Source organism: Camarhynchus parvulus, chromosome 21, assembly GCF_901933205.1.
Source record: "Camarhynchus parvulus chromosome 21, STF_HiC, whole genome shotgun sequence".
Lineage (NCBI taxonomy): Eukaryota > Metazoa > Chordata > Aves > Passeriformes > Thraupidae > Camarhynchus > Camarhynchus parvulus.
The window spans coordinates 461260-486503 of NC_044591.1; the positions used below are offsets into that span (position 1 = coordinate 461260).

A 25244-nucleotide genomic window follows, 5' to 3' on the forward strand; every position below is an offset into this window, starting at 1 on the left:
CCTGAGCTTCAGAATTCCCAATAAAAAGAAGCTCCTGCTCACTGTGAATGTCTCTCATTGACATTTGGAAGAGACTCTTTGTGATTGCCCTTTGTTGTTTGTGTCCCCTGTCTTGGGCCACAGTTTAGTCTTCCAGAAATATGTGAGGTGTATTTTGGTGTTCACAAGACTGGGATTATTGCCAAAAAATCTCCCATTTATGATTACACTGTACGATTTGCCCTTGTAATTGTACCTCTTGGTGTGTTTTACAGCCCACAATAGATGAGAAGATTCAGCTCGTGCCTAAAGCCCAGTTGGGCAGCTGGGGGAAGGGCAGCAGTGGTGGAGCCAAGGCAAGCGAGATGGGTGAGTCAGGATGGACCCTCACCCTCGGCTTTGCCGCTAAAGAGCAGGTTTGGGTGGGGTTCACAGAGCAGGTTTGGGTGGGGTTCACACAGTCAGGGGATGTCCTGAGCTGGAAGGGACCCACAGGGATCAAATCCAACCCCTGGCCCTGCACAGACACCCCAACAATCCCAGCCTGTCCTGGAGCTCTGGCAGCCCCAGGGCTGGGACCATTCCCTGGGCAGCCTGGGCAGTGCCAGCACCCTCTGGGGAAGAGCCTTTCCTGAGCTCCAGCCCAAACCCCCCCGGCCCAGCTCCAGCCCTTCCCTGGGTGCTGTCCCTGCTCACAGGCAGGGATCAGAGCTGTCCCCAGTGAGGGCTCCCCTGTGGCTCCTCTGTCCCCTCTGTGTGACCTCCTGGCAGGAAGGGTTGACGTGGGGCAGGCCCAGCCTTTTCCCTGCAGTTCTGTCCCCGTGGCTGGGCTGAGCTGCTCGGTGGTGCTGAGCTCTCAGCAGCTCCTGACCTTGTCGCTCTGCTCTGTGTTGTCTCCACCATCTCCAGACTCCTTGCGACCAAGTGCCACAAGTCTGAACAGATTTTCTGCCCTGCAGCCTCCAGTGTCCCCAGTATCTGCCTCATCTGCATCTTCAGAACTAGAATCTCGCAGGGCCTTAACGAGGTGAGTGCCACTCCTCACTGCTGCCCTTTGCACCCCCTGCTTTGGCACCAGCACTCAGAAAGAAGAGAATTCCTTGCTTTTCCAGGAATGGCTGGGTCCTTTTCCCACTCTGAGTTAGCTTCTAACATGACTGTATTTTATAATATCATAGGAGAGAGAGGTGGAATTAATTTTTAAAACCATTTTGATTAATGTTTTAGTTTCCACTTCACCCTTCAGCCAAGGGTGGTTGTGTTTAACAGATTAAAAACTCTTCAGATAAAATGTAGTAATAAATAGGTTGGATTTAATGGCTGTGAATTCAGCCAGGTCAGTAGGTTTATTTATCCAGGAAAACACCCCTAAAAGCTGGCAGAAATGCAGCATAAAACCATGTCTGACCCTTCCCAGCAGGTGTGACCTGCCCGTGCTCCCACATCCAACAAAAAACTGCAGAGCCTCTCTCTCACTCCAATTCCTTCAGGGCTGCAGCCACTCCAGCGTGGAGCATGAAACATGTATTAACCCTCAATAATTTATTAACTCTAGACACGGTTTATAAATGTACAGTTCATTTAAAATGTCACTGGATCTTCCTTCCAGTGCACACAAGCTGCTGAAGTGTTTTCCTGGGTTGTGCTTCCAATGTTTTCCCTCCTATTTCAAGTAAAGCTTGGGCTTACCTGGAAGTTATTCCATGATGGGATCGATTTGCCCATCTTACTCATTAACACAGTAATTAATAGGACAGATCGTTGTCACCTATCATTGGGAGCCTTCACTCTTTGGGAGATATTTTTTAATTTATGGGTAAAAAATACAACTCTCATGAAACCACAAAATGTTTTGGGTTGGAGAGAGTTGAGAGATCACCCATTCCCACTCCCTGCCATGGCAGGGACACCTTCCACTGTCCCAGGCTGCTCCAAGCCCTGTCCAGCCTGGCCTTGGGCACTGCCAGGGATCCAGGGGCAGCCAGAGCTGCTCTGGGCACCCTGTGCCAGGGCCTGCCCGCCCTCACAGGGAAGAATTCCTTTGTTACATCTAATCTAAAGCTCCCACACCATTTCAAAGGGAAACAGAGTCCATGTGTTGTAAAATTCACTATTCCATGTATAAAATGGGTGCTGTAGAGCACTGCTTTTCCATATATTCTCTAGGAAGCATTGGCTGTTCCTGTCCACTCTGCGTACTTGTGTTTGTACATCTCTGAAATTGAGTTAATTTTGGTTGTGGGTACAGCTGTAAGAAACAGTCAGCAATCCTGCAAATTCTCTGTAAGAAACAGAGCCAACAATCCTGCAGGGCTCGGGGGATGGTTTTTCCCTGCAGTGAAGCCCTCGAGTCCCTCTCCTCACCTCTGAGCTGGTTTTTGGTTTTTTGTTTGGCAGTCGCGGGAGCACGGGCAGGGAGAAGAACGACAAACCTCTGCCACCCTCCCTGTCCCGGCCCAACACCTTCCTGAGGGGCAGCAGCAGCAAGGAGCTGCTGCTGGACAACCAGGCCCAGGAGGAGCAGCGCAGGGAGATGCTGGAGACGGTGAAGCAGCTGACAGGAGCCATGGAGATGGACAGGAACAGCGCCGAGGCCGAGAGGAACAAAGGCAAGGAACCTGGTAAGGGCTCCTCTGGGCTCGGGGATCTTGCTGAATGTGGGGGATGGCACAAGGAGAACCTGTCAGGAGCAGTGCCAGGTGTCTGTGCAGGGCACTGTCAGATGCACCTCGCAGAGCTGGGTGACCCAGCTGAGTCAGGCAGGCCTGGGCCTCACCCCTCTCTGCAGCCCCTCCTGGGATCCAGCCGGGCTGAGAGGCTGCAGGAGCCAGCACAGCACCACCCCATGGCATTGTCTGCCCTGTTTTATCCTGTCACTCTCCCCCAGATCAGTGTCAGTTCTTCAGGAATGCTGTTTCAGTGCCCAGTAAAGCCATATCTGCCCTTTTCAAGCATTCCCCAGGGCCAGGGCAGGGATTTAGGGGCTGGGACAGATGGTGCACAGCAGCTTTTTAGCTGCCAGCCCTCCTTCCAGCCAGCTCTGGTGCAGCAGGAGGGTGGCACCCACCATGGTGACCTGTCTGTCACCTTGTCAGTCCTGCAGCTCCTGCTTTTCCCTCCTGCCAGCCTGGGCTGATCTGTTAGTGGGAAAATGGGGACACTTAGAGTGATGTTCCCAGTGGATAGAACCTTTACAGTAAGGACAGCACTCAGCTCCTTCCCTGGGAAACATCTGGAAACTGCTGCAGTGAGGGAAACACCTCAACTGCCACAGCACAGGCTTGTCCTGAAGCTTTGGGATGTTGTAGACAGTCCATGGGGACCAGGGTTTTGGGATGTGTTTGGGAGAGAGATTGCCTTGGGCTGCTGCCCATCTCAGTCAGCACATTTTAACTTTGCTGCAGCAGCTCCCATTTAATTATTTAATGTTCGTGCAGAGCTCTGAAGGTGTTTGACCTGTGCCACTGCCAGCTGTGATCCTGCAAGGTCAAGTTACAGAAATACTGGGAGTTCATATGGGGGAAAAGTAGCCAGGAAAGAATCCCAGAATCCCAGAATGGATTGAGTTGGAAGGAACCTTAAAGCTCATGCAGTTCCACCCCCTGCTGTGGGCTGGGACACCTTCCACCTATCCCAGGCTGCTCCAAGCTCCATCAAAGAACCTGAGGATGGGACAGGGGACACACCTGCCCTAGTGACTTCTGTGCTCAGAATGTCATCTCTAAAATGCTGATTTTCCTTTTCCAAACCTTTTTTGTTGTTGTATTTCCACCAGCCAAGCCAGAAGTTCCCCCAGCTCCAGTGCAAGAAAAGCCTTCACTGTCAGAAGAGGAAATAGAGAGAAAATGCAAATCTATCATTGATGAGTTCTTGCATATTAATGATTTTAAGGTAAGCAAGATGAAAACCTCACTTAACAGACAGCTCTGAGGGGCTGCAGTGATTTCTGTCCAGGATGTGTCTCTGTGAGCACCCAGCCCACAGACAGAACCCAGCAGCAGCTCCAGGGGCACTTTCAGGACAGTTGTCTCCCAAGCTTGTTTTCTACCCTGCTGGTAATAGGAAAAATAGCCCAGCCTGTGTGTTTTAAGTAGCAAGATGGATGTGTATCTGTCATGAATCACTGAGCAGCTCCATAATACCAGCAATTTTGGAAGCAGAAAAGCTAGTGGGGAAATAAACAGAGGTTTTCATTTAGTTATCAAAGCACGTGCTGTTCTGATCTGGAGGTAGATAAAGCAATACTAAATATTGAACAAACCACTCCAGAGGATTTTTAATAAACATTGGAAATTACTGAGCAGCTGTCATCACTTCCTAGTTAAAAGGTTGAAATTTTGTTTCCCTTGTAAATGGGTTTTTTAGCTCGTCCAGGGAGTTTGCAAGAAGTGTTACATTGGCTGCAAGGCTGCTTCGTTTGATCTTTCACTGAAATAAATTTTAAAACCTGCCAAGTTTGAAATGGCAGCACTTGGGAGTTGCTGGTTTGGCACCCTAAAAGCAGAGTTACTGCTTCCATTTCATTGGACTTCCAATTAATAATTGGAAAGAGGAATATTCTCATGATGGATTGTTTAGAGTTCACATCTAGTTAATGGGATAATTTATTAAATTTTGGTTTGGAGAGGAAGAACCTTGCTCTGATTGGCAGTGAGCTGGCCTGGGACCCAGGGGCTGGTGAGCCAAGGAGTCTCTGCTCTTTTCCTGCTTATGATGGACTCCAAAGGCTCCCCTGGATGCCTGTGATGAAGGGGCCTCTTCAGGTCCCTGTTTGCACATACAGCAGTGTATTTCTGTGGCTGGCTGCAAGTGGAGCTGAATTGCATTAGACAGGGCAGGGCTGGTTCAAAGTCCATGGAATCAAGGCAGTTTGTTTGCATCAGGAATTACTTGGTACTGGGGGATTCTTGGTGCTCTTCAGGTGCAGCAAAGCTCTGACTGCTTAAACTCTTGTTCCTGCAGGCACCTGTGAGTGAGCTCCTGCTGTAGAGCAGAGGAGCAGCCCCTTGCAGGGCTTTGGTCTGAGTCTGGCCTGACCTTGAGCTCAAACTGCTGAGCTGTGGCCCTGGTGACAGCAGCGTCAGCCAGCAGGGTTCCTGTGTGTCCCAGGACAGCAGGGTCCTCTGATGAGCTCCAACCTGAGCATGCAGGCACCACCAGGCCCCTGACCTGCAGGAAAAAGCCCTGAGGAAACTCATCTGGGGCTGCCAGGTCCTGGTAGCTCAAGGCATAACCTGTCACAGAGCAGGTGCCTGTGGTCGGGAAGGCCACTGAGATCTGTGGGCTGCACCCAGAAGGTCACTGGAAGGCCCTTGTGATGGTAATGGAGATTTTTGATGTGGGACTTTGAGAGCTGCTCTCAAAGTCTCTGAGTGTTTCCTTGTTCAGGTTGCAAAATGCTCAAGTCAGAAAGTGGGAGCTTTAGAAAGGGGAAATCTCCCCCAAGTGCTCCCCAGCTATTTTCTGCTTCTTGATGGGCTCTGGATTTGTAACGCAGGCATTTGTGCCAGGTCAGTAAGAAATCTAATCTGATACCCTTTCTTTGACTTGATGTTTGATGTAGTAATCAGTGTTTTGGTGGCACCCAGAAGATAAGTCCTGCCATTTCACCAAGCAGCCCTGGAATGTGATTGTGTATTTTAAAAATCGTTACCTGAGTGGAATAAATTCCATTATTGCTATATTACTGTTGTTTTTGTTATTATTCTGTGATGAGGTTCCACAGCCTAATTCAGCACTTTGCCTGGCAGCCTCACTAAATCCTCATTGCACCAGTGTTGCAGTAGGAAATACTCTTGTGCCACGTGTTTGCTGCTGTTCAGTGGAGGGTGACTCTGTGTGTTGTTCACAGGAGGCCATGCAGTGCGTGGAGGAGCTCAGTGCCCAGAGCCTGCTGCCCGTGTTCGTGCGCGTGGGCGTGGAGTCCACGCTGGAGCGGAGCCAGATCACCAGGGATCACATGGGCCAGTTGTTACATCAGCTGGTGCACTCAGGAAAGCTGAGCAAGCAGGAGTTCTTCAAGGGGTTGGTATTCTGCTCAGAGAATCCACAGATTCTTTTCTACAATGTTTCTTGTAAATGGATGCTGTGCTGCAGAGAAATTATCTCCCACCTTGTTTTGGTATCCTGCCCTCTCCACACGTTCTTTTGGAAGGACTGTATCATTTGGGTGTATTTATAAGGAATATTATTATTGCAATATATTTGAAAGTGTTTCAGATGCTTTAGTGAACATGAATATGTTCATATTTATATCAGCTTTTATTTTGAAGCAGATCTGTAGGTGTCTGTTTAAACATGTGTGCTCAGATCCCTGTTTGTGCTGCATTTCTGCTTGTTTGAATTTGCAAATCCCTGACTGTGACTGGAAGAGGAGGCAGTCAGAATCCTTCACACAACATCAGTGCCTGGGAGCTCTGAGCTCCTGTGCCTCAGGCACTGTCCCACTGGGAAGAAGGGACACACCCTGCCATTCCCAGGGCAGCTCGGCTGGAGGGCCGAGCCCTCGAGGGGCTGAGGAGGAGAACACACAGCAGAGGGGTTGGACCTGCCAAGAGACACCCGAGTTTTGGCTGCTGGCTCATTTCAGCTCCCTGAGATTTGTGTTCCCAGCCTGCTGTCCAGTCCTAAAACAATCCCTGTTCCCATGGAGGTGCCTGGTGGCTCTCAGTCCTCGCTGGGGTGCAGGGCAGGAGGGATAAAACAGGGATAGGCACAAATGCAGCAGTGAAGGAGCAGATGAAGTACACTGAGTTGCTGAGGAGTTGGCTCAGTCTGGCTTTAATCCGAGTCTCTGTCATTGTGGTACCACTGATCATTCCAACAGGAAACTCCCTGCATTTGTGTCTGCCCCTGAACTTCATCCAGCTCACAGGAAAGGTTTAGGCAGCCTGAGCTCAAAACCGTATGGAACTGCTGAAAAAATCTAAATCCACAGGGAGCACTCTTGTGTCCACACAGCACTGATGGCCAGAGGGACTCGTTTGAGGTGATACACATCCAAAATGTATTCTGATTAAAGTGTTCTCAAGCTTCCTGGAGTTTGGGAAGTGGATCTTGATGAAATACTGGGATCTGTGCTCTGATTGTGACATAAACAATGTGAAACAACTCCTGAAGATGATGGAAAGGGCAAGTGGTGTTCAGAGGGTCTGAGGAGAACACCAGAAACCACCTCACTACAGACACAGGAGAAGTGACCACTTAATGAGGGATCACAGGATGAACACTGGTCCCACCCTATGGCTGGGGAGATGCACAACAGGAAAATAATTCCTGGCAGAAAGGCTGGAGGAGCAGCAGAGGTTGCGAAGAATAAAGCAAAGGAAATGGTTCCTGGTTTGAAACATAAGAAAAAATGTGGATTTATAGTCACTAACAGGACATTGGACTTTTCAAGGTTTTCAGGGAAAAACCAACCATGATAGAAACTGGCAGGAGAGCAGAAAAATTGCCATCTCCCAGGCATGGGAAGTGAAGCCACCTGCAAGGGTTTCATGGGAAAGAAGAGTTTTGAGCCATTCTGGAAAGTTTATCACTGGGGAGCAGTCCTATAATTCCTGCTGTAGATAGAAACTCTCCTCTGCTGAACTGAGTCCTTACAGACATTTCACTGCTTACCTTACATTTGGAATTCTGTTAGGATTAACCTCCTTCTCTAAATGTTTGGATATTTTTAAGAAGGTTTCATTTACTTGATGGTTTATATATACAGACAAGAAAGCTTTTTAGTTTTATAGATGTTACTGTTTAGCAAGTGATTTGGTACTGGATATAAGAATTATTATAACTGGTGGTTTCCTGGGTGTATCTGTTGGATCTACAAAAGGTGATGTCTTTTCCACATATTCTCCTTGTTACTCCATGGAGAAATTCAGTCTTGGCAGTTTGGAAGTACCAAAGGCATAAAATGGCAAAGGTTTTTTGTTAGCTTTGTGATTCTCCTCACTCCTCTCTCTCTTCACTCCTCTTTTATGTTAAAAAATATTTTTAAAGCGCAGATTTCTTTGAAGGAAATGTCTCCAATTAAATTTTATTTAACACTTGATGTTTTTCCTCTTTCTGAAGTTTCTCTGAGACCCTGGAGATGGCAGATGACATGGCCATAGATATACCCCATATCTGGCTGTACCTGGCTGAGTTGGTGACCCCCATGTTAAAAGAAGGAGGAATCTCTATGAGAGAACTTATACAGTAAGTGATGCTTTCCCAGCTGTGCCTGTAGTGATTTCTCTGCGTGGTTCCCATCAGTAGTGGAGGATGAGCAGTGCTGGAGGCTCAGGAGAGCTGTTGCACATCCTTGGGGGCCCACACCAGCCTGAGAGCTCTGCTGGGAAGGGAGCTTGGTGCTTTCACCCTTGGAGAAGAGTTTATCCATAAATCTGCTCTTGGTTCCAGCTGAGTTTAAAAATACCCCAGTGCTGCAGAGTGGAGTGATTTGGGAGCACAGAGGCTCTGGGAATGAGACTTGCAGAGAGTGAGGCATTGCAGAGGGTCAGAGGGTAACTGAAGGAGGGCTGGGCTGGGTGGGATGTTTGGAATAAGTTCCCCTCTGTGAGGGTCGAGGAGGCCCTGGCATAGTTTGCCCAGAGCAGCTGTGGCTGCCCCAACCCTGGAGGGGTTCAAGGCCAGGCTGGATGGGGCTTGGAGCAGCCTGGGACAGTGAAGGTGTCCCTGCCCAAACTATGGGATTCCATGTCTCTCCCACCTGGGCCCTGCCTTAAACGGGCACAAAACCTTGTCTGCAAGACCAGAAACCATTTCCTGGACCAGAATTTCTGTATTTTCTATATGTCCTTATATATTTGGAGATTAACTGTGAACCAGTTGAATGGTTCCTATTTCTATTACCAGTATATTAAGAAAATAACAGTCTTTTCCCTCTACCCAAGTGCAGCATCCCACAAAAATGAGTGGATTTGACATAAGATTCTTTTTATGTAAAATTCAAGTCTTTGTAATTAGCCCTGTAGTGACAAGGTCACTGCATCACTAAATGTTTTATCAGCAGTGCTGGATTAATCAAATCCTTCCTCCCTGGCAGAAGTTAAAGGTGATTTCCCGCCTCAGTTTGTTCACTACCCCTGGATTTACATCCCAAATACAAATTATAACAGAAAACCACCTGTTTTTCTTTCATTCTAGAGAATTTAGCAAACCCTTGCTTCCTGTGGGAAGAGCCGGCGTCTTGCTTGCTGAAATCTTGCACCTTCTATGCAAACAAATGGTGAGTGCCCCGTGCTGCTGTCCTCCAGAGGGAGGAGTGGATGCAGCGCTCGTGTTCATGCATGAAACCTTCACCATTCCCACGTGAGGACATTTAGGGATGGGCCAGCCAGTCCAGCTAACTTAGGAAAGCTGCCTCGCACCCCCAGTTTCCAACCAAGCCTTAGGAGGTTCCAAAAAAGTTGAGTTAACTTTTTGTTTTCTCATCACTTTTCCCTTTTGCAGGTACCTTTGCACCTGGCTTCTCCCAGAAGCTTAGAGTGCTGAAATACTGCAAGAGGGACATGCTCAAGGGATTTCTGGGCTGAGCAGAAGCAGCAAGTGCCGGGAATCTTGCGAGAGAACTGTTCTTGCAGACCGGAGAGGTTCTCAGGGTTCGGATAAGCTGCGATGGCCTCAGACTGCTGTGTGCTTATCCAAACTAAAGCTGCCGACTCTTGAGGTTCACCCAGCACTGGGGTAGTGACACCTCCTCACCCCGTGACTCCGAGAGCTCTCTTTCACACTCACAGCTGCGTGTCCAACCAGTTTGGTGGTTTCCCTATAACTCATCTCCATTTTTGTCCTTTTTTTTTTTTTTTTTTTTTTGATTCAGCTGAATCCTGCACTTTGGATGGTGTTTATTTCCAACCTGTAAAATCCCTCACTTGCCTTTTTTTTTTTTTTTTTCAAGCATGCATTCAAGTAATGTTGAATTTTCGAGGAGCATTTCAGTCCAACAGTGCAAAAAGTGACTTTTTATTTATTTATTTTAGTCTTGTGCTTGTTTGGACAGTCAACTTCCTTTTTTTTTTTTTAACTATTCTGTGAAAGAAAAGCTGCTGTGCTCTGGGTGTGGAAGCACAGCCTTGGGTCTCTGTTTCTGCCACAGCTTTCTGATCAGATCTTGTCCAGGCCAAGACTTGGACTCGGGTATTTCAGTGTAACATCAGCCATCTAACCCAGATCTTGGTGGATCAGAGTAGGAACTATGCACAGTTGGCTCTTAACAACCTGTATTGTAAACTGAAAATCGTAATCTGCTTTGTAAACTTAAAATCAGGCAGCATTTCTCAGCTTGGCTTAGGCTACTCAGTGATCTCCTGTGAGCAGGTGCTGTAAGGTGAAACTGGCAAAGCATTTGGGTGAAAAGAGCTGGTTGTGCTCAGCATTTTTATTCTTGTCAGAACTGTGTGTGTCAGAACTGTGCTCTCTGAGGCAGGAGGCTCAAAGGTCAGTGTGACATTAGAGGCTGCAAAAGGCTGAACTGTCTGTGCTCAAGGGCACTGCTCTCAAGGTTTGCATACACTCTAGGAACTGAAGAGAGGATTTGGGATTATGTGCCTGAATTTGAGGCTTGGTTTCTGCACAGAAAACAGCTGAGTAAATGTGGAGTTTTCTCAAAGGAGCAATTTGCCAGAGCCTTACTGTCAAGGCAAGGGAGTGTGTGATGGAGCAAGCCAGGAGAAGGGGCTGAGTCAGGTGTGGAAGGTGCCCTGTCCCGCGTGTCCCTGCTCTGGGTGACCTCGGCGCTCACTCGCGACCCCCCCGTGTCACTCCTGCCTTGCCCATTCCCGTCACGAGGCGTTGCCCACCTGACAAGATGTGCATTCCTGGGGGACTGCACATGTGGTTCCTCCTGCAGCACATGTGGTTCCTCCTGCACGGGGTCTCCAGATGTTCTCACTCGTTGCTGGGTGTTTGTTGGGTGGCTGAACTGTCCTTTACTCCTCCTGACACAGCTGCACCATTCCGGCGCCTGTGAATTCCCAGGGTGTCCCTCAGCTCTTTAAAGGGACAAACTCTTGTGTTTCAGAGCCATAAGAAAGTGGGAGCCTTATGGAGGGAGTCTGGCCTCAGTTGGAAGGACTACTTGCCCGAAGGGGAGGATGTACGTACCTTTCTCATGGAACAGGTGAGTTCAGATCATTTGTTTGATTATCCCGTTTGTTCATCCTCTTCCATCCTGTTCTTATGTGCAGTTGGAATATGGGATGAAGTGTCTCCAAGTTGGGGTAGATGATTTCAGCACCCCCTTGTGAAGCACAGGGAGGACAAGCCTGTCCCTGCTGCTCCCAAACACACATCTTCAGTCACCTGGCTTCTTCTAAGATATCTGTTTCTCCAGCTGGGAAAGAAACATTCAATAATGAGTTTTAGAGCAAGGACAGACAATCTGCAGAGGGGCCACAATTACTGGTAGCAGTTACTCACTCATCCCACCTTGGGTTATGGTCCTGGAGGGAGCCAGGACTGTTGGATGCACCTCACCTCTTGCTGGTGCTGCTCCTCAGGGAGTCACTGTCTCCCTTTGGAGCTTTGAGTGATCCAGTGCCCTGTTCTGGCACTTTGGAAGTGCTGCAGGAAATGAAATTATTACCAGGGACTGGGGCTTGCTGAGGGGACTGCAGCTCTTCTGTCACAGTTCTCAAGGAATTGGGGCATTGGCTGCAATTCCTTTGAGCCAGTGCCAGCTCTGGTTGTTGCATTCCAGCCCCTATAGCTGCAGCCAGGCAACACACACTTGATTTTGTGCTGGAGCTGCCTGAGGTGCCTCCTTGTCTTTGCTGGATAATGGAGTTCCCATGTGTAAAATGCTTCCTGACCTTTGGAACAGGGAAAGTTGATATTGTAACGATAACTGAGCAGCTGAGAGATGCCAGGAAGCAGAATTAAATGTAGTTTCCTGATTCAATCTGGTGTAATTCAGCCTAGGAAAGTACATTTCACTAATTCTCATCATCACATGTGGCGTTGCAGAAGTTGGAGTTCACGGAGTCTGACTGTTCCAGTTCCTCAGAAGCACTTTCAGAGAAAGAACTGTCTGCAGAAGAGCTGAACAAGCAGCTGGAAAAACTCATTGTTGAGGACAAGGCGAATGATGAACAAATCTTTGATTGGGTAGAGGTACAAAGAGATTTTCACCCTCCCTGCAGACTGTTTAACTGCTTTTGTAAATATGTTCTGATCTGAACATCTCAGGGTATGGGACACTGCGAGGATTTGGTCTGTGCAATCAACACTTCCAAAGAATTAAAATCTAAAATATAATCAATATTTATGAGTCAGTTTCAGGAAGGAAGGCTTTTAGCCCTATTAACTGTGTAACCTTTTAAATACTGTCGACTTTCTGACACTGAATATCCTGCATCTGCCACTTACTATGTTTTAGATGTACACTACCACATAGTTTCTTCATAAAATAGGGAACAGAAGCTTCTCACTATTTTTTCCCAACATGACCTCTCCAAATTTCCCACTGTAAAAACATCCTGGGGAGTCACTGAGAGCACCTTTTCCCAGTGCACTGGGCCAGGCACTAGAAGAGAAAATAAAAATAAAGGAAAAAAAAAGAGGAAAAGGCCTATCAACCCACTGGTCTTTGCTCTCAGTCTCTGGCTGCGTTCTTGAACTCAGATGTTTATTGTCTGTAATTATACCCAACCTATGCATTTACATCTGTGCTTGTACTAAATCTTGGTCAGCTTCAGTTCAGTTATTTCTGTGGCAGAGCAATGTGTTAGAAATGTCATTTTTCCACTACTGTTAGAGGAGTTGAGAGTGGAATGAAAGCAGCACTGAAAATCTGGGATCACCCACAGGCTCTTTGGAGCCTTGGACAGTTTCCACAGCCATTCCCTGAATTTCTTTTACAAAGCAAACAATCTCCACCCAAGGAGCACATTGTAAAGTTTGTTGGAAAAGCCCAAAACTCTTGGAGACTCTGTGAGGGCGTTGCAGGAGCCCAGCATGGTTGGTTTGGTTCTGCACACAAACAGCTCCTTTGGGAGGTGCTGGTAACCTCCCAAGGGATGGGATCTTGCTGCTGATGTCCCTGAGGGAGCTCCAAGGAGTGAGTGGGGAGCTGAGTGTTGCAGGGCTGAGCTGGGTTTGTGCCACAGCAGCAGCTGAGCCTGGACTGGCTGCCAGGCTCAGCGCTGGAGTTTTGCTGTCCTGCAGTGTTTTTAACTGGTCCATTTCCTCTTGATTCCAGGCTAATCTAGATGAAAGCCAGATGAGTTCACCTACATTCCTTAGAGCTTTAATGACAGCAGTTTGTAAAGCAGCTATTATAGGTGAGTAACTTGCAGTGTAAACACCACACAAACCAAACCTACAAAGAATTATTTGATATTTTTGAGGTTTATATCACATTTCCCTGGCCAAGGCTGTGTTTTATTACACACTAAGGCTTTTCCATCATTTGGGATTGTGCCTGAGAGCAGGGTGTCCCTTCCCCATGTGACAGCTGGGTGCTTTGCTGGGTATGGTGTTCCTGAGGTGACCCTGGTGTGTCCCAGTGGCCTTTTGTGAGCAAGGGTCTCAGACAGCTCTGGGTAATGCCAGGTTGTTCATTGATTTTCTTAATGAAGGTGGAAATGACTGAGATCACCATTCAGGCAATGAACATTTCCACTCCTGTGTCAGCAAAGATGTGTGGGCACCCAGCGTGGGCAGCAGGAAGAAGCCAGTCTGGGGCTCAGGCTTGGAAGAGTTTTATATCCAAAGTTTCAGTTTTGGAAGGATGGTTTCTGTGGATTGCCTGACTGTGCAGCTGGAAACACAGGGAAGGAAAGGCTCCCAGGCCAGACACATGAGCCTCAAACCCTCAGTGGGGGTTGAGTAAAGCACCACAGCCAGAAACATCTGCTCAGTTCACTTGGTTTTCTTTAACTTTACTGTTGGCATCTGGCACAGCAAAAAGTGGTGCTGGTAAAGGGTCTGGTTCTGCTCTGAGCTGTGATTTGGAGGAGAGAACGGGCTGGATTCCACCGTGTGAGGGAGGGGAGGGACAGGCCAGCTCCTTCCTCTGTCTGGGAGCAGAGCCTTGCTCATGCCACCTAGTGTTAACAGAGACACGACACAGGACTTCATTTCCAAGGCTTAAGGGTTCCCTGTTGTGTAAGGAAAATCATCCTCTGGTTTAAATTTTGAGCTTGCCTCTAACTGAGTTTTTTTTCTTTTGTTTTCTAAATATCACTTAATTGGGTTGCATGATCTGCTTGAAAGCTGCTGAATAATTCATCCTTGTGGCTGATGGACTTCTAATGCATATTTTTATATGTTCACTATTTCCTGTATCATGTGCAACTTATGATTCTGTTTCTGTCCTGGTGTTTTTAGAAAAAAAAGAATTTTCTAAAAACCTTTTTAATGCAGTTGCCTCTGGAGACACCATTTGCACTGCAAAGTGAGATTATGCTGCTTCTGCTTGTGTTAGAGCTGGGGCCACTGCAGGCAGTGAACGTGGGGAACTGTAAGGACCAAGATTCCAGAAATAGCCATGAATCAAAAATACTTCCTGTTGTTTCTCATCCTCCTTTTCTCTCCAGTCTAAACTGTGTTTGTGATTGCTGTTTGCATTAGCAAAGGCAGTCAAAGACTTGTCCCTGTTGCCATGTGCCACTCTGACCCTGCTTTCTCCTCCTCTCCTCAGCGGACTCTTCCAGCTTCCGAGTGGACACTGCTGTTATCAAACAGAGAGTGCCCATCTTACTCAAGTACCTGGACTCAGACACAGAGAAGGAACTACAAGCACTTTATGCACTACAAGCATCAATAGTAAAACTTGATCAACCTCCTAGTAAGTGTTGCCTTGGTACTGGGGATTTGAGCTCGCATAAGGGCAGGGGTGTTCTGTGGGAGATGGGAAGAGGATGTGCTTTTCCTTACCTTTGTAGGCAGCAGATGAGAGAAGCTGGTGTGGGTGGGTTCAGCTTGTCCAGATCCCAGATTTTTAGAGCAGCTCAAGTTCCCAGATGCTTGGCCAGAATCTGGCTCTTATTTTGGTTGCTCCTGTGAGCAGCCATACAGAAGGAAGGACAAACCTCTGTTGATAAAAAGAGAGCAGAAAAAGAGCAGTAGAAAATAATCTGTTGAGTTTGCAGTACCTGGGCATGTGAGAGCATGGGTGTTGTTATTGCATTGCTACTCCACAGATGTCTGTGGGCTTGGAGGGAATAAAATGAGTTGGTCAACTGATGAATTTTGTCCCAGAGATGCTGCAGAAAACCCTTGCAGGGCAAGAGACAACAGAGTAGCCAAAGAAGCAGGGATTCCCAGGGAATCTGCAGCACAAAATCCAGGAGTGCCTCAAAACATCCAACATGATCATCCTTAGTGCCCTTTATGACATTAGTTGGGCATTATCTCTCCTGATGAGCCACAAAAATCCGGGTTTGGAAGGAATCCAGCCATGTGGTGCAGAGGAGATGGGCTGCTGGGGTCCTGCTTGCCAGCCAGTCTCTAGATAACATATTGATAACATATTCCCACAGCTGCTTTCCCAGCTTTCCCTCTCCTCTGACAGTGGCAGAGGGATCGGTTTTCCCCCTCACCTGAGTGTGAGCAGCCAGAAGCAATAACTGAGTGAGAGCCCTGTGTTTTCCTTGTCTCTCCATCTCCCGTGCCAAGAGGTCGCGTTAATCCCTTTATCTGCAGCCAGGGCTGACAGATGTTCCTGCCTTTATTCCATTACTGCAGATTTGTTGCGGATGTTTTTTGATTGCCTGTATGACGAGGAGGTCATTTCGGAGGATGCCTTCTACAAGTGGGAAAGCAGCAAGGACCCGGCGGAGCAGAACGGGAAAGGAGTAGCGCTAAAATCCGTCACGGCGTTCTTCACGTGGCTACGGGAGGCCGAAGAGGAGTCAGAGGATAATTAAAACTTAAAAATACAGATTTAAAACAAACAAACAAAAAAAGAAACAATTTAAGTATTTTTTTAAAAAGTTTCACGTCTTCGCCAATCACAGTGCAGCAAGGCCAATTCTCTCTCGCAGACCCCCCTTGCCCCACACACGCACGAGTGGGAGAGGTAAAACCCGATAAACACCGAGGTGATCATGGAGGCAAAAAGGTACTTGAAAACAAACCCACAAAAAGTAAACTTCAAACCTGAGGGCGGGAGCACTAAACCAAAATACATGTATTATTTATAGAAAATATTTTCTGTTTTAATCTTTTTCTTTTCTTTTTAAACAAGGACTCATACTTAGGAAAACACACAGCAAAACAAATCTGTTTAGCAAAAACAAGTTGAAAACTTTTAATTTATTATTTTAAGGACTGCAAATGCCAGTGTAATTTTTAAATTTGCAGTTTCTGTAAACAAATTGTATAATAGAACAAAAGCAAAGAAATAAATTTCCCTCCCCTTCATACGCACCTCAGTTTTGTTTCAAAGCATGATAAATCAACAAAACTTTGAAGGGGGTTGGGGTGAGCTAGATGAGGACAAGATCAATTTTTTTTTTATTGTCATCAGATTTTTCTGCCTGCCTCTCAGCTTGCTTCAGAAATTTAAAAAGAAAATAGTAATCAAACCATACATAACCTTGGATCGGAAGAAAAATGCATTTGAGAAAACTGCTGCGGACCAGAGTGCTCCGAAAATAACTCATTGAAAACCGTGCTACCCCGGGGAAAAAAGTACTAGTGATACTTTGAGAACCTTTAGAGCAACTTTAAGGCTTGTAAATACATAGAACAAATATTTAAAAAAAAAAAAGAAAGAAATTGACTCAATACTATTTCTTTTCACTTTCAAAATATAAAGAACAAAATAAAGACAAACATTGCAAGTTTAAAAGAAAGTAAAACGACTTCTCCTTTGACAGCTGCTGAATGTGTGCACCATCCTGAGCGGTGCTGGCTTCCTTGGCATGCCGTAGGTCCTCGGGCCCAAATTGTGTACATATAGTGTGTGTCTGTATGTGTGACTACCAAAAATGAAGGGTGAGAGCAATTGTTGTTTAAAAAAAGGAAAAAAAAAACGAAAAAAGGGGATACAGTTGTGCCGAGAAGCCCCCTGGCCAAGGAGCAGCCGGTGGCTGCGGGGCCGAGCGGGAGCAGTTGGTTCCCAAGGCTGCGTGACCTCAGGGCGGACGGTGCCCGACCCCAGCTGGGTCTCTGTGACGTGGATCAGTGGGGACTTGTGACCCTGGCAGCTCCGGAGGCCGCAGCTGTGAGAGCCAAGATCCGACAGCCCACGCCAGGAGGGTGCAGGATGGAGGAGCGGCGCTGCCCGCCCGGCACTGCCCGAGTGCCAGCACGGCCAGGGCACGGCCTCAGCCGTGGGAGCTCTTCCCGTGCTGTTCCCTACCCAGGCTGCTGCTCCAGACCCAGCTGCTGCCACCCAAGAGGACCTGCTGGCTCTCACTGTGAGGAGAACCTGCCATCAAGGACTCTGCAAAGCTGGGGAAGCCCTGAAATGTGGTTTGTGAACTGTGGGCCATGGACCGTGAGTAACCTGTGGAGCATTTGCTGGGGGTGTCTGCAGCACTGACTGCTCACATGATGCTGTCTTTTTCTTTCCAGCTGCTAAATCACTTCTTTAAAAAAAAACAAAACAACAAAAAAGAAACAGAAAAAGGGAAGAAAGCCTACAAATGCATTACTTTCCTAATCTTACTTTTACATGTAAACAATTGCTGTACTTGCCTGAGGATGTGATTTGATCACCACGGGGAAGGGAGGAGGTGCCTGGTTGTGGCCAGAGGGGAGAGGTCCATGAGACACTTTCCCTGTTAACGTGTTCCACCCCATGAATCTGAGCTAGAGAATCCATGGCCTAAAACACTAGAGCATTGTTTGGTTATTTTTTTTTTAGTAACAATAAAACACTTTTCTCTGATGTTTTGTTAAAAAAAAAGAAAAAAAAAGGAAAAAAATATTCTCACCGTTACTGTATGCTCATGTATCTGCATGTACCACATCCAGTGATGCCTCAGCCTCACCGTTGGGCCCAGAGGTTTGGATGGGCTCTCAAGGTCTCCAAAAGGTCTGTCCCCACAGAACCCCCACCCAGCAGGGCTCCAGGGGTGTCTGTCACACCTCTGCAGAACGTCATATGGGTGCTCTTCTTCCAAAAGGCTTTTTTTTGAGCGGTACATGGTGGTTTGTAGCAGTTAAATAGTTGAATTAAATGGATGCCAGTTTGTATGTAAATAAGGGTAAATATTGCCAAGCTGGTGTGGGCAAATGATGGAATTCCTCTCAGGGTGGGCAGTGTCAGCCTGCTGGGAATGTGAGTGTGCAACAGCAGAGCCATGCAAGGACTGATTTCTCTCTCATTGCCTTGGATTGGAAAGGACAGACTTGCTGCAGAGCCTTTGAACAGCCCTGTGAATCCCTGGGTGTGTCAGGGCTGGGGAATCTGTCTGGGGAGCTGGAACCTTCTGGCTCAAAGAGTTGGAAAAGCACTGCCTGGAGGGAATGGGAATTGCCAGCAGGTGGGTACAGGTGAGGTGAGGAAATCTTTCCCCTTTTTGTTAGAGCCTTTAATGACGTTCCAGGGGTGAGAACTTGCCCTGTTAGTGTCCTGCAAAGGCCAGGAAGGGACTTCTCAGAGATTTTCACGAGGGGGTTTTCAGAATTACCCAAAGCTGGGTTTGCAGCATGGCAGGTTTTGGCTTCTCTGAAGTTAAATCAGTTCAGCTGCACGCTGGATGCTGTGAGCAGTTTATGCACAAGGCCTTGAGGTCTCCAGCTGTGGATGTGTCATCTGAAGTTTCAGCTTCCCAACAATGTCACTGCAAGGAGCAGAACTCCTGACTCCTTCCTCTGCTCCTCTTGTGTTCTATGCCATGCATTTACTGCACCCAGTTGCTTTCCAGTTTCCTTCTAGGAAAGGAAAACAGGTTTGCAGGTGGTTGTGGCTCCTCAGGATACGGCTCATGGAACCGGTTTCTTGTGAAAGGGTGTTAAAATACAAAAAAACCTGTAAGGTATATGAAATAGAAAAGGGAATTATTAATTAAAACAGGTTCCCATGGAGTGCAATTTGCAGGAGCCTCATTTTGTCTAAGTGAGGAGAGTTGAGCTGTGGTCACAGGCCCAATGCTACAGCAAAGCCTCAGCAGGGAGGGCAGCAGGTTACACCAAGAATACTGCAGGTTATGCTGAGGTTTTTTCTCCTAGTCTTCATCCTGTTGAAACACATCTTGTGTGCAGGCTCCTGACTGTGGCAGGGGGTTAAGGCAACTCAGCATGGAATAGTGCAATTAGAACCATTTCTGCTGCTGGGAACCCTTCTTTTCCCAAGGCTGGGGCACTGTCAGAAGCACAGGCAAGGAGCAGATGCATTGCTTACATCCCTCTTTATTACTGAGAATGTCCCCTAACCTGAAGCCACCAAACAGCACATTTTCAGGCCAGGTGTCCACCTAAGGCTGGTTTCTTTCTAGGAAAGGGTTTTCAGAAGAGGATCAGCCATTTCTGGGAATGAGGTCAGGAAATACACTGATCCTGGGTGCTGTGCTCTCTGCTTGTGTTAACATGTTCAGCTTTTACCTTGTTTTCCAAAAAGGCCTCAGGTCCAGGAGCAGATCTTGGTGTATGGAAGTGTCTTTTCATAGAATCCTAGAAAATGCTGGGTAGGAAGGGACCCATCAGCATCATGGAGTCCAGCTCCTGGGGTTTTTTTGCCTGGGACCAGCCTTCCCTGCTGCAGGATGTGATAGGCCACATGGCAGGAGAGGCTCAGGAGAAGGGATTCCTCTGCAGAGGTGGTTTTTAGTGTGCACAAGGCAGGTTTAAGCCAGTAGTAATTTAGATCAGTTGTTGCTGTGACCCACAGAGCTTTTGTTCCAGCCCTATATATTGTTTTTACTGAGAAAGGAAAAGCAGTCTCTCAAAAGTCCCTTTAACTTGCTAAGCATTCTGAAAACATTTAAAGCCAATTGCAGATGTTGCCATCTCATTGCCAGAGGGTCGCTGTGATTGTTCTGCTGCATTTGCTCCCATGATGAGTTGTTGGTAGACACCCCTGGTTGCTTTGTCAGAAGTGTCCTGAGCAGAGCAGAGAAGCTGCTAGCTAGGCCTGTATGCTTGGTTTCTTTCACAGATTCTGGAGGGCTTAACTTTGGGGGCAGAAAACTCAAAATCAGACCTCCCCAGAATGCTTTTGTGCCCTTAGAGCCAACAGCCCTGGCCCTGAGGCACTGAACCACCTGTAGCAGAGCTGGCTGCTGGCTGCAGGTCATATGTGAGGGTGAGATGCTGCATGGTGGAGTTGGGCCAGGAATGCTGGGCTCTGCCTGGGGGTGAGTCCACTGGGAGGTGTTTGAGCTCCAAGCTCCTGCTTCTCCCAGTCAGGCTGGGAACTGGAACTCAGCCTTTCTGCTCTCTGGAAGGTGTTGGCCTGGAAGCTGCCAGCTGAGCAGTATCTGAAGCCAAGCAGCACCAGTAAGAGCCTGAGCTCTTCACACACCACTGGCTTTTCATGAGGTGCCAGCCCCGAGGTTTGCACAAGGCCCCACACGCTGACAGAAACTCCAGGTTTGCTGTGCCTGGGGCCAACCTGCAACAACTGTAGGGTGGAACCTGGGGACCAGGAGGCTTCAGCCCAGAGAATCCTGCTTGGCTTTCTTCAGATACACAACCTGCAAGGAGCCATTGGAGGAAAAGCAGCAATGGGCAAAGAACAGAGCAAGAAATTGATTAAGTCAGCTTCCAGCGGCGTGACTAAATCACAATACCCAAGGAAACCTCAGGTTGTCTACCCTTGTATTTGTCAAGGGGCTCCATTTGCCACCTTTGGTGAAGTATTGTGGATCTGCAGTTTGCTGAAATAACTCCTGCTTCTTTAAACACTGCTGTAGGGATGCTGACTGTGGAAAGCTTTGTCATGTGGCACCAGCTTCTCTTTCACATTTCCAGCTGCTAAATTGTGCTGAGACGGCAACAGGAATAAAACCAGCTCCCACTGCATTCAGTCCTTTCCGTAGGGGAATTTGTCCAAGTTGCTGGCCCAGCTGCAGGGATGGATATGCTGTGGCAGCAAGTGGGAAAGAGAGGAGTAGGTGTGGGGAAGGCAATAGATGCTGCTGGTTGGGAAATGTTGGTGTTACTGAGTGAGGGGAGAGAGCAGTGAAGCTCTTGGCTGTCCGTTTGCAGTCCCCTGCAAGAATTAATGGCAGATGTTACCCTAAGGCAGAGTTTTACTAAGCTCCCAGGGTACAAAGCATTAGTGAGGGGAGCAGAGCCCTGTTAGAAGGGGTTTATCACACAGTTTTGGAGAAGAGCTGGAAAGGAGCTGCAAAGATCATCTTGGCAGATGCAGCTGGTGGATTCAGGTCTCACCTGTGAAGGGAAATGGGTCATTTCAGCATGCAGGGTGAGCTGCTCTGAAATAACACCTGGTACAAATGCTCTGTGACATTACAGATGGCATGAAGTGAATAATCCATTGGTCCTGGCCACTTCCCACTCGTGTGAGAGTACAGGGAATCACTCCCATGAAGGGAGCAGGCACTCAGCACCACCTCTGCATGAATTCATGGGCATGGACTCAGCTCACAGCTCTGTCCCACCCAGGGTGTTCTCATACAGCAGGATCAGAAACACAGAGAATTTCACTCATCTGTAAAACAGGATTGGAGTGTTTTATCTGTTCTCCAAGTAAATGTATCTGATTCTCCAGGTCTCCTGCAGCATCACAAGGTGGATGTTCTGAGCAGGAGCCTGAGCTGCAGCTGAGACATCTCGAAGAAAAGCCAATTGACAAGATTTTCCACAGAGCAACAAGTGAGCCAGCTCTAGAGCTCTTCCAGCAAGAGCCATCACCAAAAAAGCTTTAAATTCCTGTTCTGTTGTCTTCCCAGAAAGGCTCACAGGCATGGCACTGCTCTCACACCGCAGAGTCCAGCCAGGCTGCTTATGGTGGGGGGTGAGTGCACATGAGGCAGCCAAAAATGAGCTTTTGTGGCTGCAAAACCGTTCCAGCCAGGAGGTCTGGCAGCAAGTTCCTGCCTGCCCAGGTGAGGGGAGCAGCCCCTGCGAGCAGCTCACTGGTTTTCATCCAAAACGCTGGTTCAGAGTTAATGAAACTCCCACTGCCAGATCTCTTACCTGTGAGGATGTGTGGCTTTGGGAGAGCTGTCCCTGTGTGCAGTGTTGAGTTGGTGATCTTCAGCTGCTCATTGCTTAGTGGAGGGGTCGCTTCATGTGCCTGCTTTGGATAAAATTACTATAATGCCAGAAGTGGTGCAGAAAAAGGATCACAACTTCCAGCCCCTGGTCCTCCAGCAATGACAGCACCCACCTCATTTGCACTTGGGATCTATTTCAAATATGGGTGTTTCTAGAAAAGCTGCAGCCTGTGGAGGCTGCTCAGTCCATAACATTTTCCTGCTCCAAATTCCTGTTGGCTCCAGTGGTGTTTCTATTCTACACTTGCTCCAGAATGAAACCAGCTTTGGTGTATTTAAGTGGTTTTTTATTCACTTGCTAGACCTGATGTAAAAAATGGGTTGTTTGATTTGAAAATGCATAGAGGAATGGGATACCCCTTGGAAAGGGAGAAATGTTTGAAAAGATAAGGAAGTGTGAGGGGGGCGGCTAGGGAGATCAGCTGGGAGATGGTGTAGAGTGACACTGGGAAAAGTATGGAGAACTAATTATTAGGAAGCTGATAAGGAATAAAGAAATCAAAAGTGATATCTTGAAAGCCATGAAGAGGCAGAGAATATGCATTTTGGGGTTGAAAGCAGAAAATGAGTGATTTTTGCATAGAATTAAAGGAGCTGCAGGGATGACAGTAAGACTCTGCAGCTGAAAAAAAGTAAAGATGAATTGGAAGAGAGTTGTGAGTTGTTCTGGTGAACATTAGAGATGTCTTCAGTGAAGTAAATCAGCAACAAAGTGGAAAATTGCCATTTTAAGGACTAAAAATCCCTATTTCTACAAGACATGTAAAGGGGAAAAAAATCCCTTAATACGTAAAGTAGAAGTGAGAACTAAAAAAGCAGCTCAGGCATAAAGACAAGAATTATGTGTGTGTCTGCAGGAAGGGCAACACCACCACGTAACAGCTCCTTGTGTAATGCTTGTTTCACTGAGGGCAGAAAGCCTCTGGAAGTTTATGTGTGGCTCAACAAGTGAGAGACCCACATGAATGAAATGTTTGGTTCAGTGAGGGTTCTGGGATTGCTGTGCTTGGCATCACTCCCTGTGCAGATTCACAGGGTCAAGCTGAAGAGAGCAGCAACCATCCCCTCATGGCTGGGCACAGAACCAAAACAGCCCCCTTGGATAGAAATTCATGTATAATGAGATCTGAAGGTAAAGATCTTCTCAGGGAATACTGGATTATGTGTATATATGATATTGGATTGGTTTTTCAAAGCACAAGAAGCTGAAGAAGCAGCAGCAGAACATGGAGTTGTAGGGATGAAAGAGCAGAGTGACAGGGAAGAGCTTCTCAGTCTGGTGGTGACGAGATATGGGCTGGGCTGGAAAAAAGGCTGAAATTCCCCCTGAGCCAGGTGGACTGCAGGTCAGAAGGGCATAAAAGGCTTTCTAATATAAAGAAAAGGCTTTCTAATATAAATGTAAAAGCTGAGGTAAAAGTGGAAAAGTGGAAAATTTATAAAAGCTTGGGGTCACAACACCAGAGGCAAGGCCTGAATGTATTCAGAGCTGAAGTTTGGAGCTGCAGGTCAATGTAGAAAGAGCATTTGGCAACAGAGGCGCAGCAGAATGGAGAATGTATCCACAGAAGATTATTTCAGCAGGTGCACAGTTTGACAGAGGTAATAAAAAAAGCTAATAATGTGGCAGATAGCTGTTAAGCCTCACAGAAGAGTGCTTATTAAATTCAAAAGTGTTCACTTTAAATAAAAAATGTGGCAAAGTGGGGAAAATGTGAGTTGGTGTAGGGTAAGAAAGTCAACAAAATAACCCCTGGAATGGAGTTTCCATGGGCAGATTTAAAACCTAATTCAAAGCTGTATCTAAACCAGAAACACAACAGGTTCTTGTGTTTGCAGGAGAAGAACAACAGTGTGGCATTGCTCTGGGCACTGGGTGGAAACAGTAAAACCCTGGACTGCAAATTGTGCAGTGACTCCTTGGGAACAAAAGCCACGTGTCTGGATGATCTGCAAGCAGCACAGCCAAAGCCCAAAGCTGTGGGGAGGCTCAGGAGAGCTCGAAGAGACAGCAAGGTGGAATCAAACGGAATTATTTTCAGGGGAAAAAACAGTTGGAATCTTACTAGTCCATGGCACCTGCCAGCAGGAAAGGTATTGAGAAGGTTTAGTGCTTATTAACAGTGCTCAGTACTTACTAAAAGTGTTTAATACTTATTAGAAGTATTTCTGACTGTGATAGTGCTTGACACCATCGCAAATAACTCTGGCAGCAGCTCCCTGCTTCAGTCTGATTCCCTGGCCATGGATTTCCCTGTGCCTTCCTCCTGTGTTGGCTCTAAGCTTCCCACAGCTTCATTCCTGTGGGAACAGGAAGAGGGACACAAATGACACAAATCTGCCCAAAAAGTGGAGCAGAGTAGACAGAGCAGTGGCTGTAAGGAATGTGAAGGGTCTGCTCTTCCCCTCTGGGATGGATTTTGAGGTAATATCCAGAGAAGGAGACAACAGCAGCTTTTCTCCTCTGCTTGCAGCTCTGTGGCTCAGCCAACACAGGTGCTGGGGCACATCCTTGCAGTGGGCAAAGGGAGAGCTGCTGGTCTGATTTCATCTTTTCCTTCTTGCTGTATTAAAACTCAGTAGTAAAGGAGCACATTCCCCCTCCTTCCCCTCTGCTCTACCTTCCCCTCCTGCCAGAGAGGCACCGCAGGGGGAAAAAGCCAAAGAACACATTTTTCTGCAGTTGCACAGGGCTTGTTCACACTCACAGGCAAGACAGGAATGTTCAGCAAAGTGGAGCCATCTGTCTGCAGCACTCCCAGGGCTGCTCAGCTCCACATCGCTGGGATCCTCTGGAGTGGAGGAGACTGAACAGGGCCAGGCTTTGCTCACAAGCCTTTAGAAGGTGACATTTTCAGGTGTAGCAAACTTAGAGTAGTCACCTACAGAGGAAAGAGTTGGGAAAAGCTTGGACAAGAAACAGGCATTACTGCAGAAATGTGACACCTCTGCAGTGCTTTGAATGGTGTAAATGCTTCGTAATGTGCTCACAGAGGGGTTTCCCATCACAGCAGGGATAAAAGTGCCCAAATAAATGGATAAGTGCCCATATGGTCTTCAGATTGTAAAAACACAGATGGGGAGAGAGGCTGGCAGGCGATGGGTAAAGATCAGTACAGAAAACAAAAA

The 25244-nt window shown here is 47.4% G+C and overlaps 1 protein-coding gene across 1 annotated transcript in view; it reads left to right on the top strand.

The window, feature by feature from the left end:
* EIF4G3 (eukaryotic translation initiation factor 4 gamma 3) overlaps positions 1–18583 on the top strand; it is a 146586-nt gene extending 128003 nt beyond the window's left edge. Inside the window, 12 exon segments of the mRNA XM_030963703.1 lie at positions 255–348; positions 889–1006; positions 2377–2600; positions 3755–3870; positions 5831–6003; positions 8047–8172; positions 9124–9205; positions 11000–11098; positions 11944–12090; positions 13178–13259; positions 14621–14767; positions 15667–18583. Of these exon segments, the coding sequence (XP_030819563.1) occupies positions 255–348; positions 889–1006; positions 2377–2600; positions 3755–3870; positions 5831–6003; positions 8047–8172; positions 9124–9205; positions 11000–11098; positions 11944–12090; positions 13178–13259; positions 14621–14767; positions 15667–15848 (1590 nt within the window). The 3' untranslated portion in view covers positions 15849–18583.
* The last annotated feature ends 6661 nt before the right edge of the window (positions 18584–25244 follow it).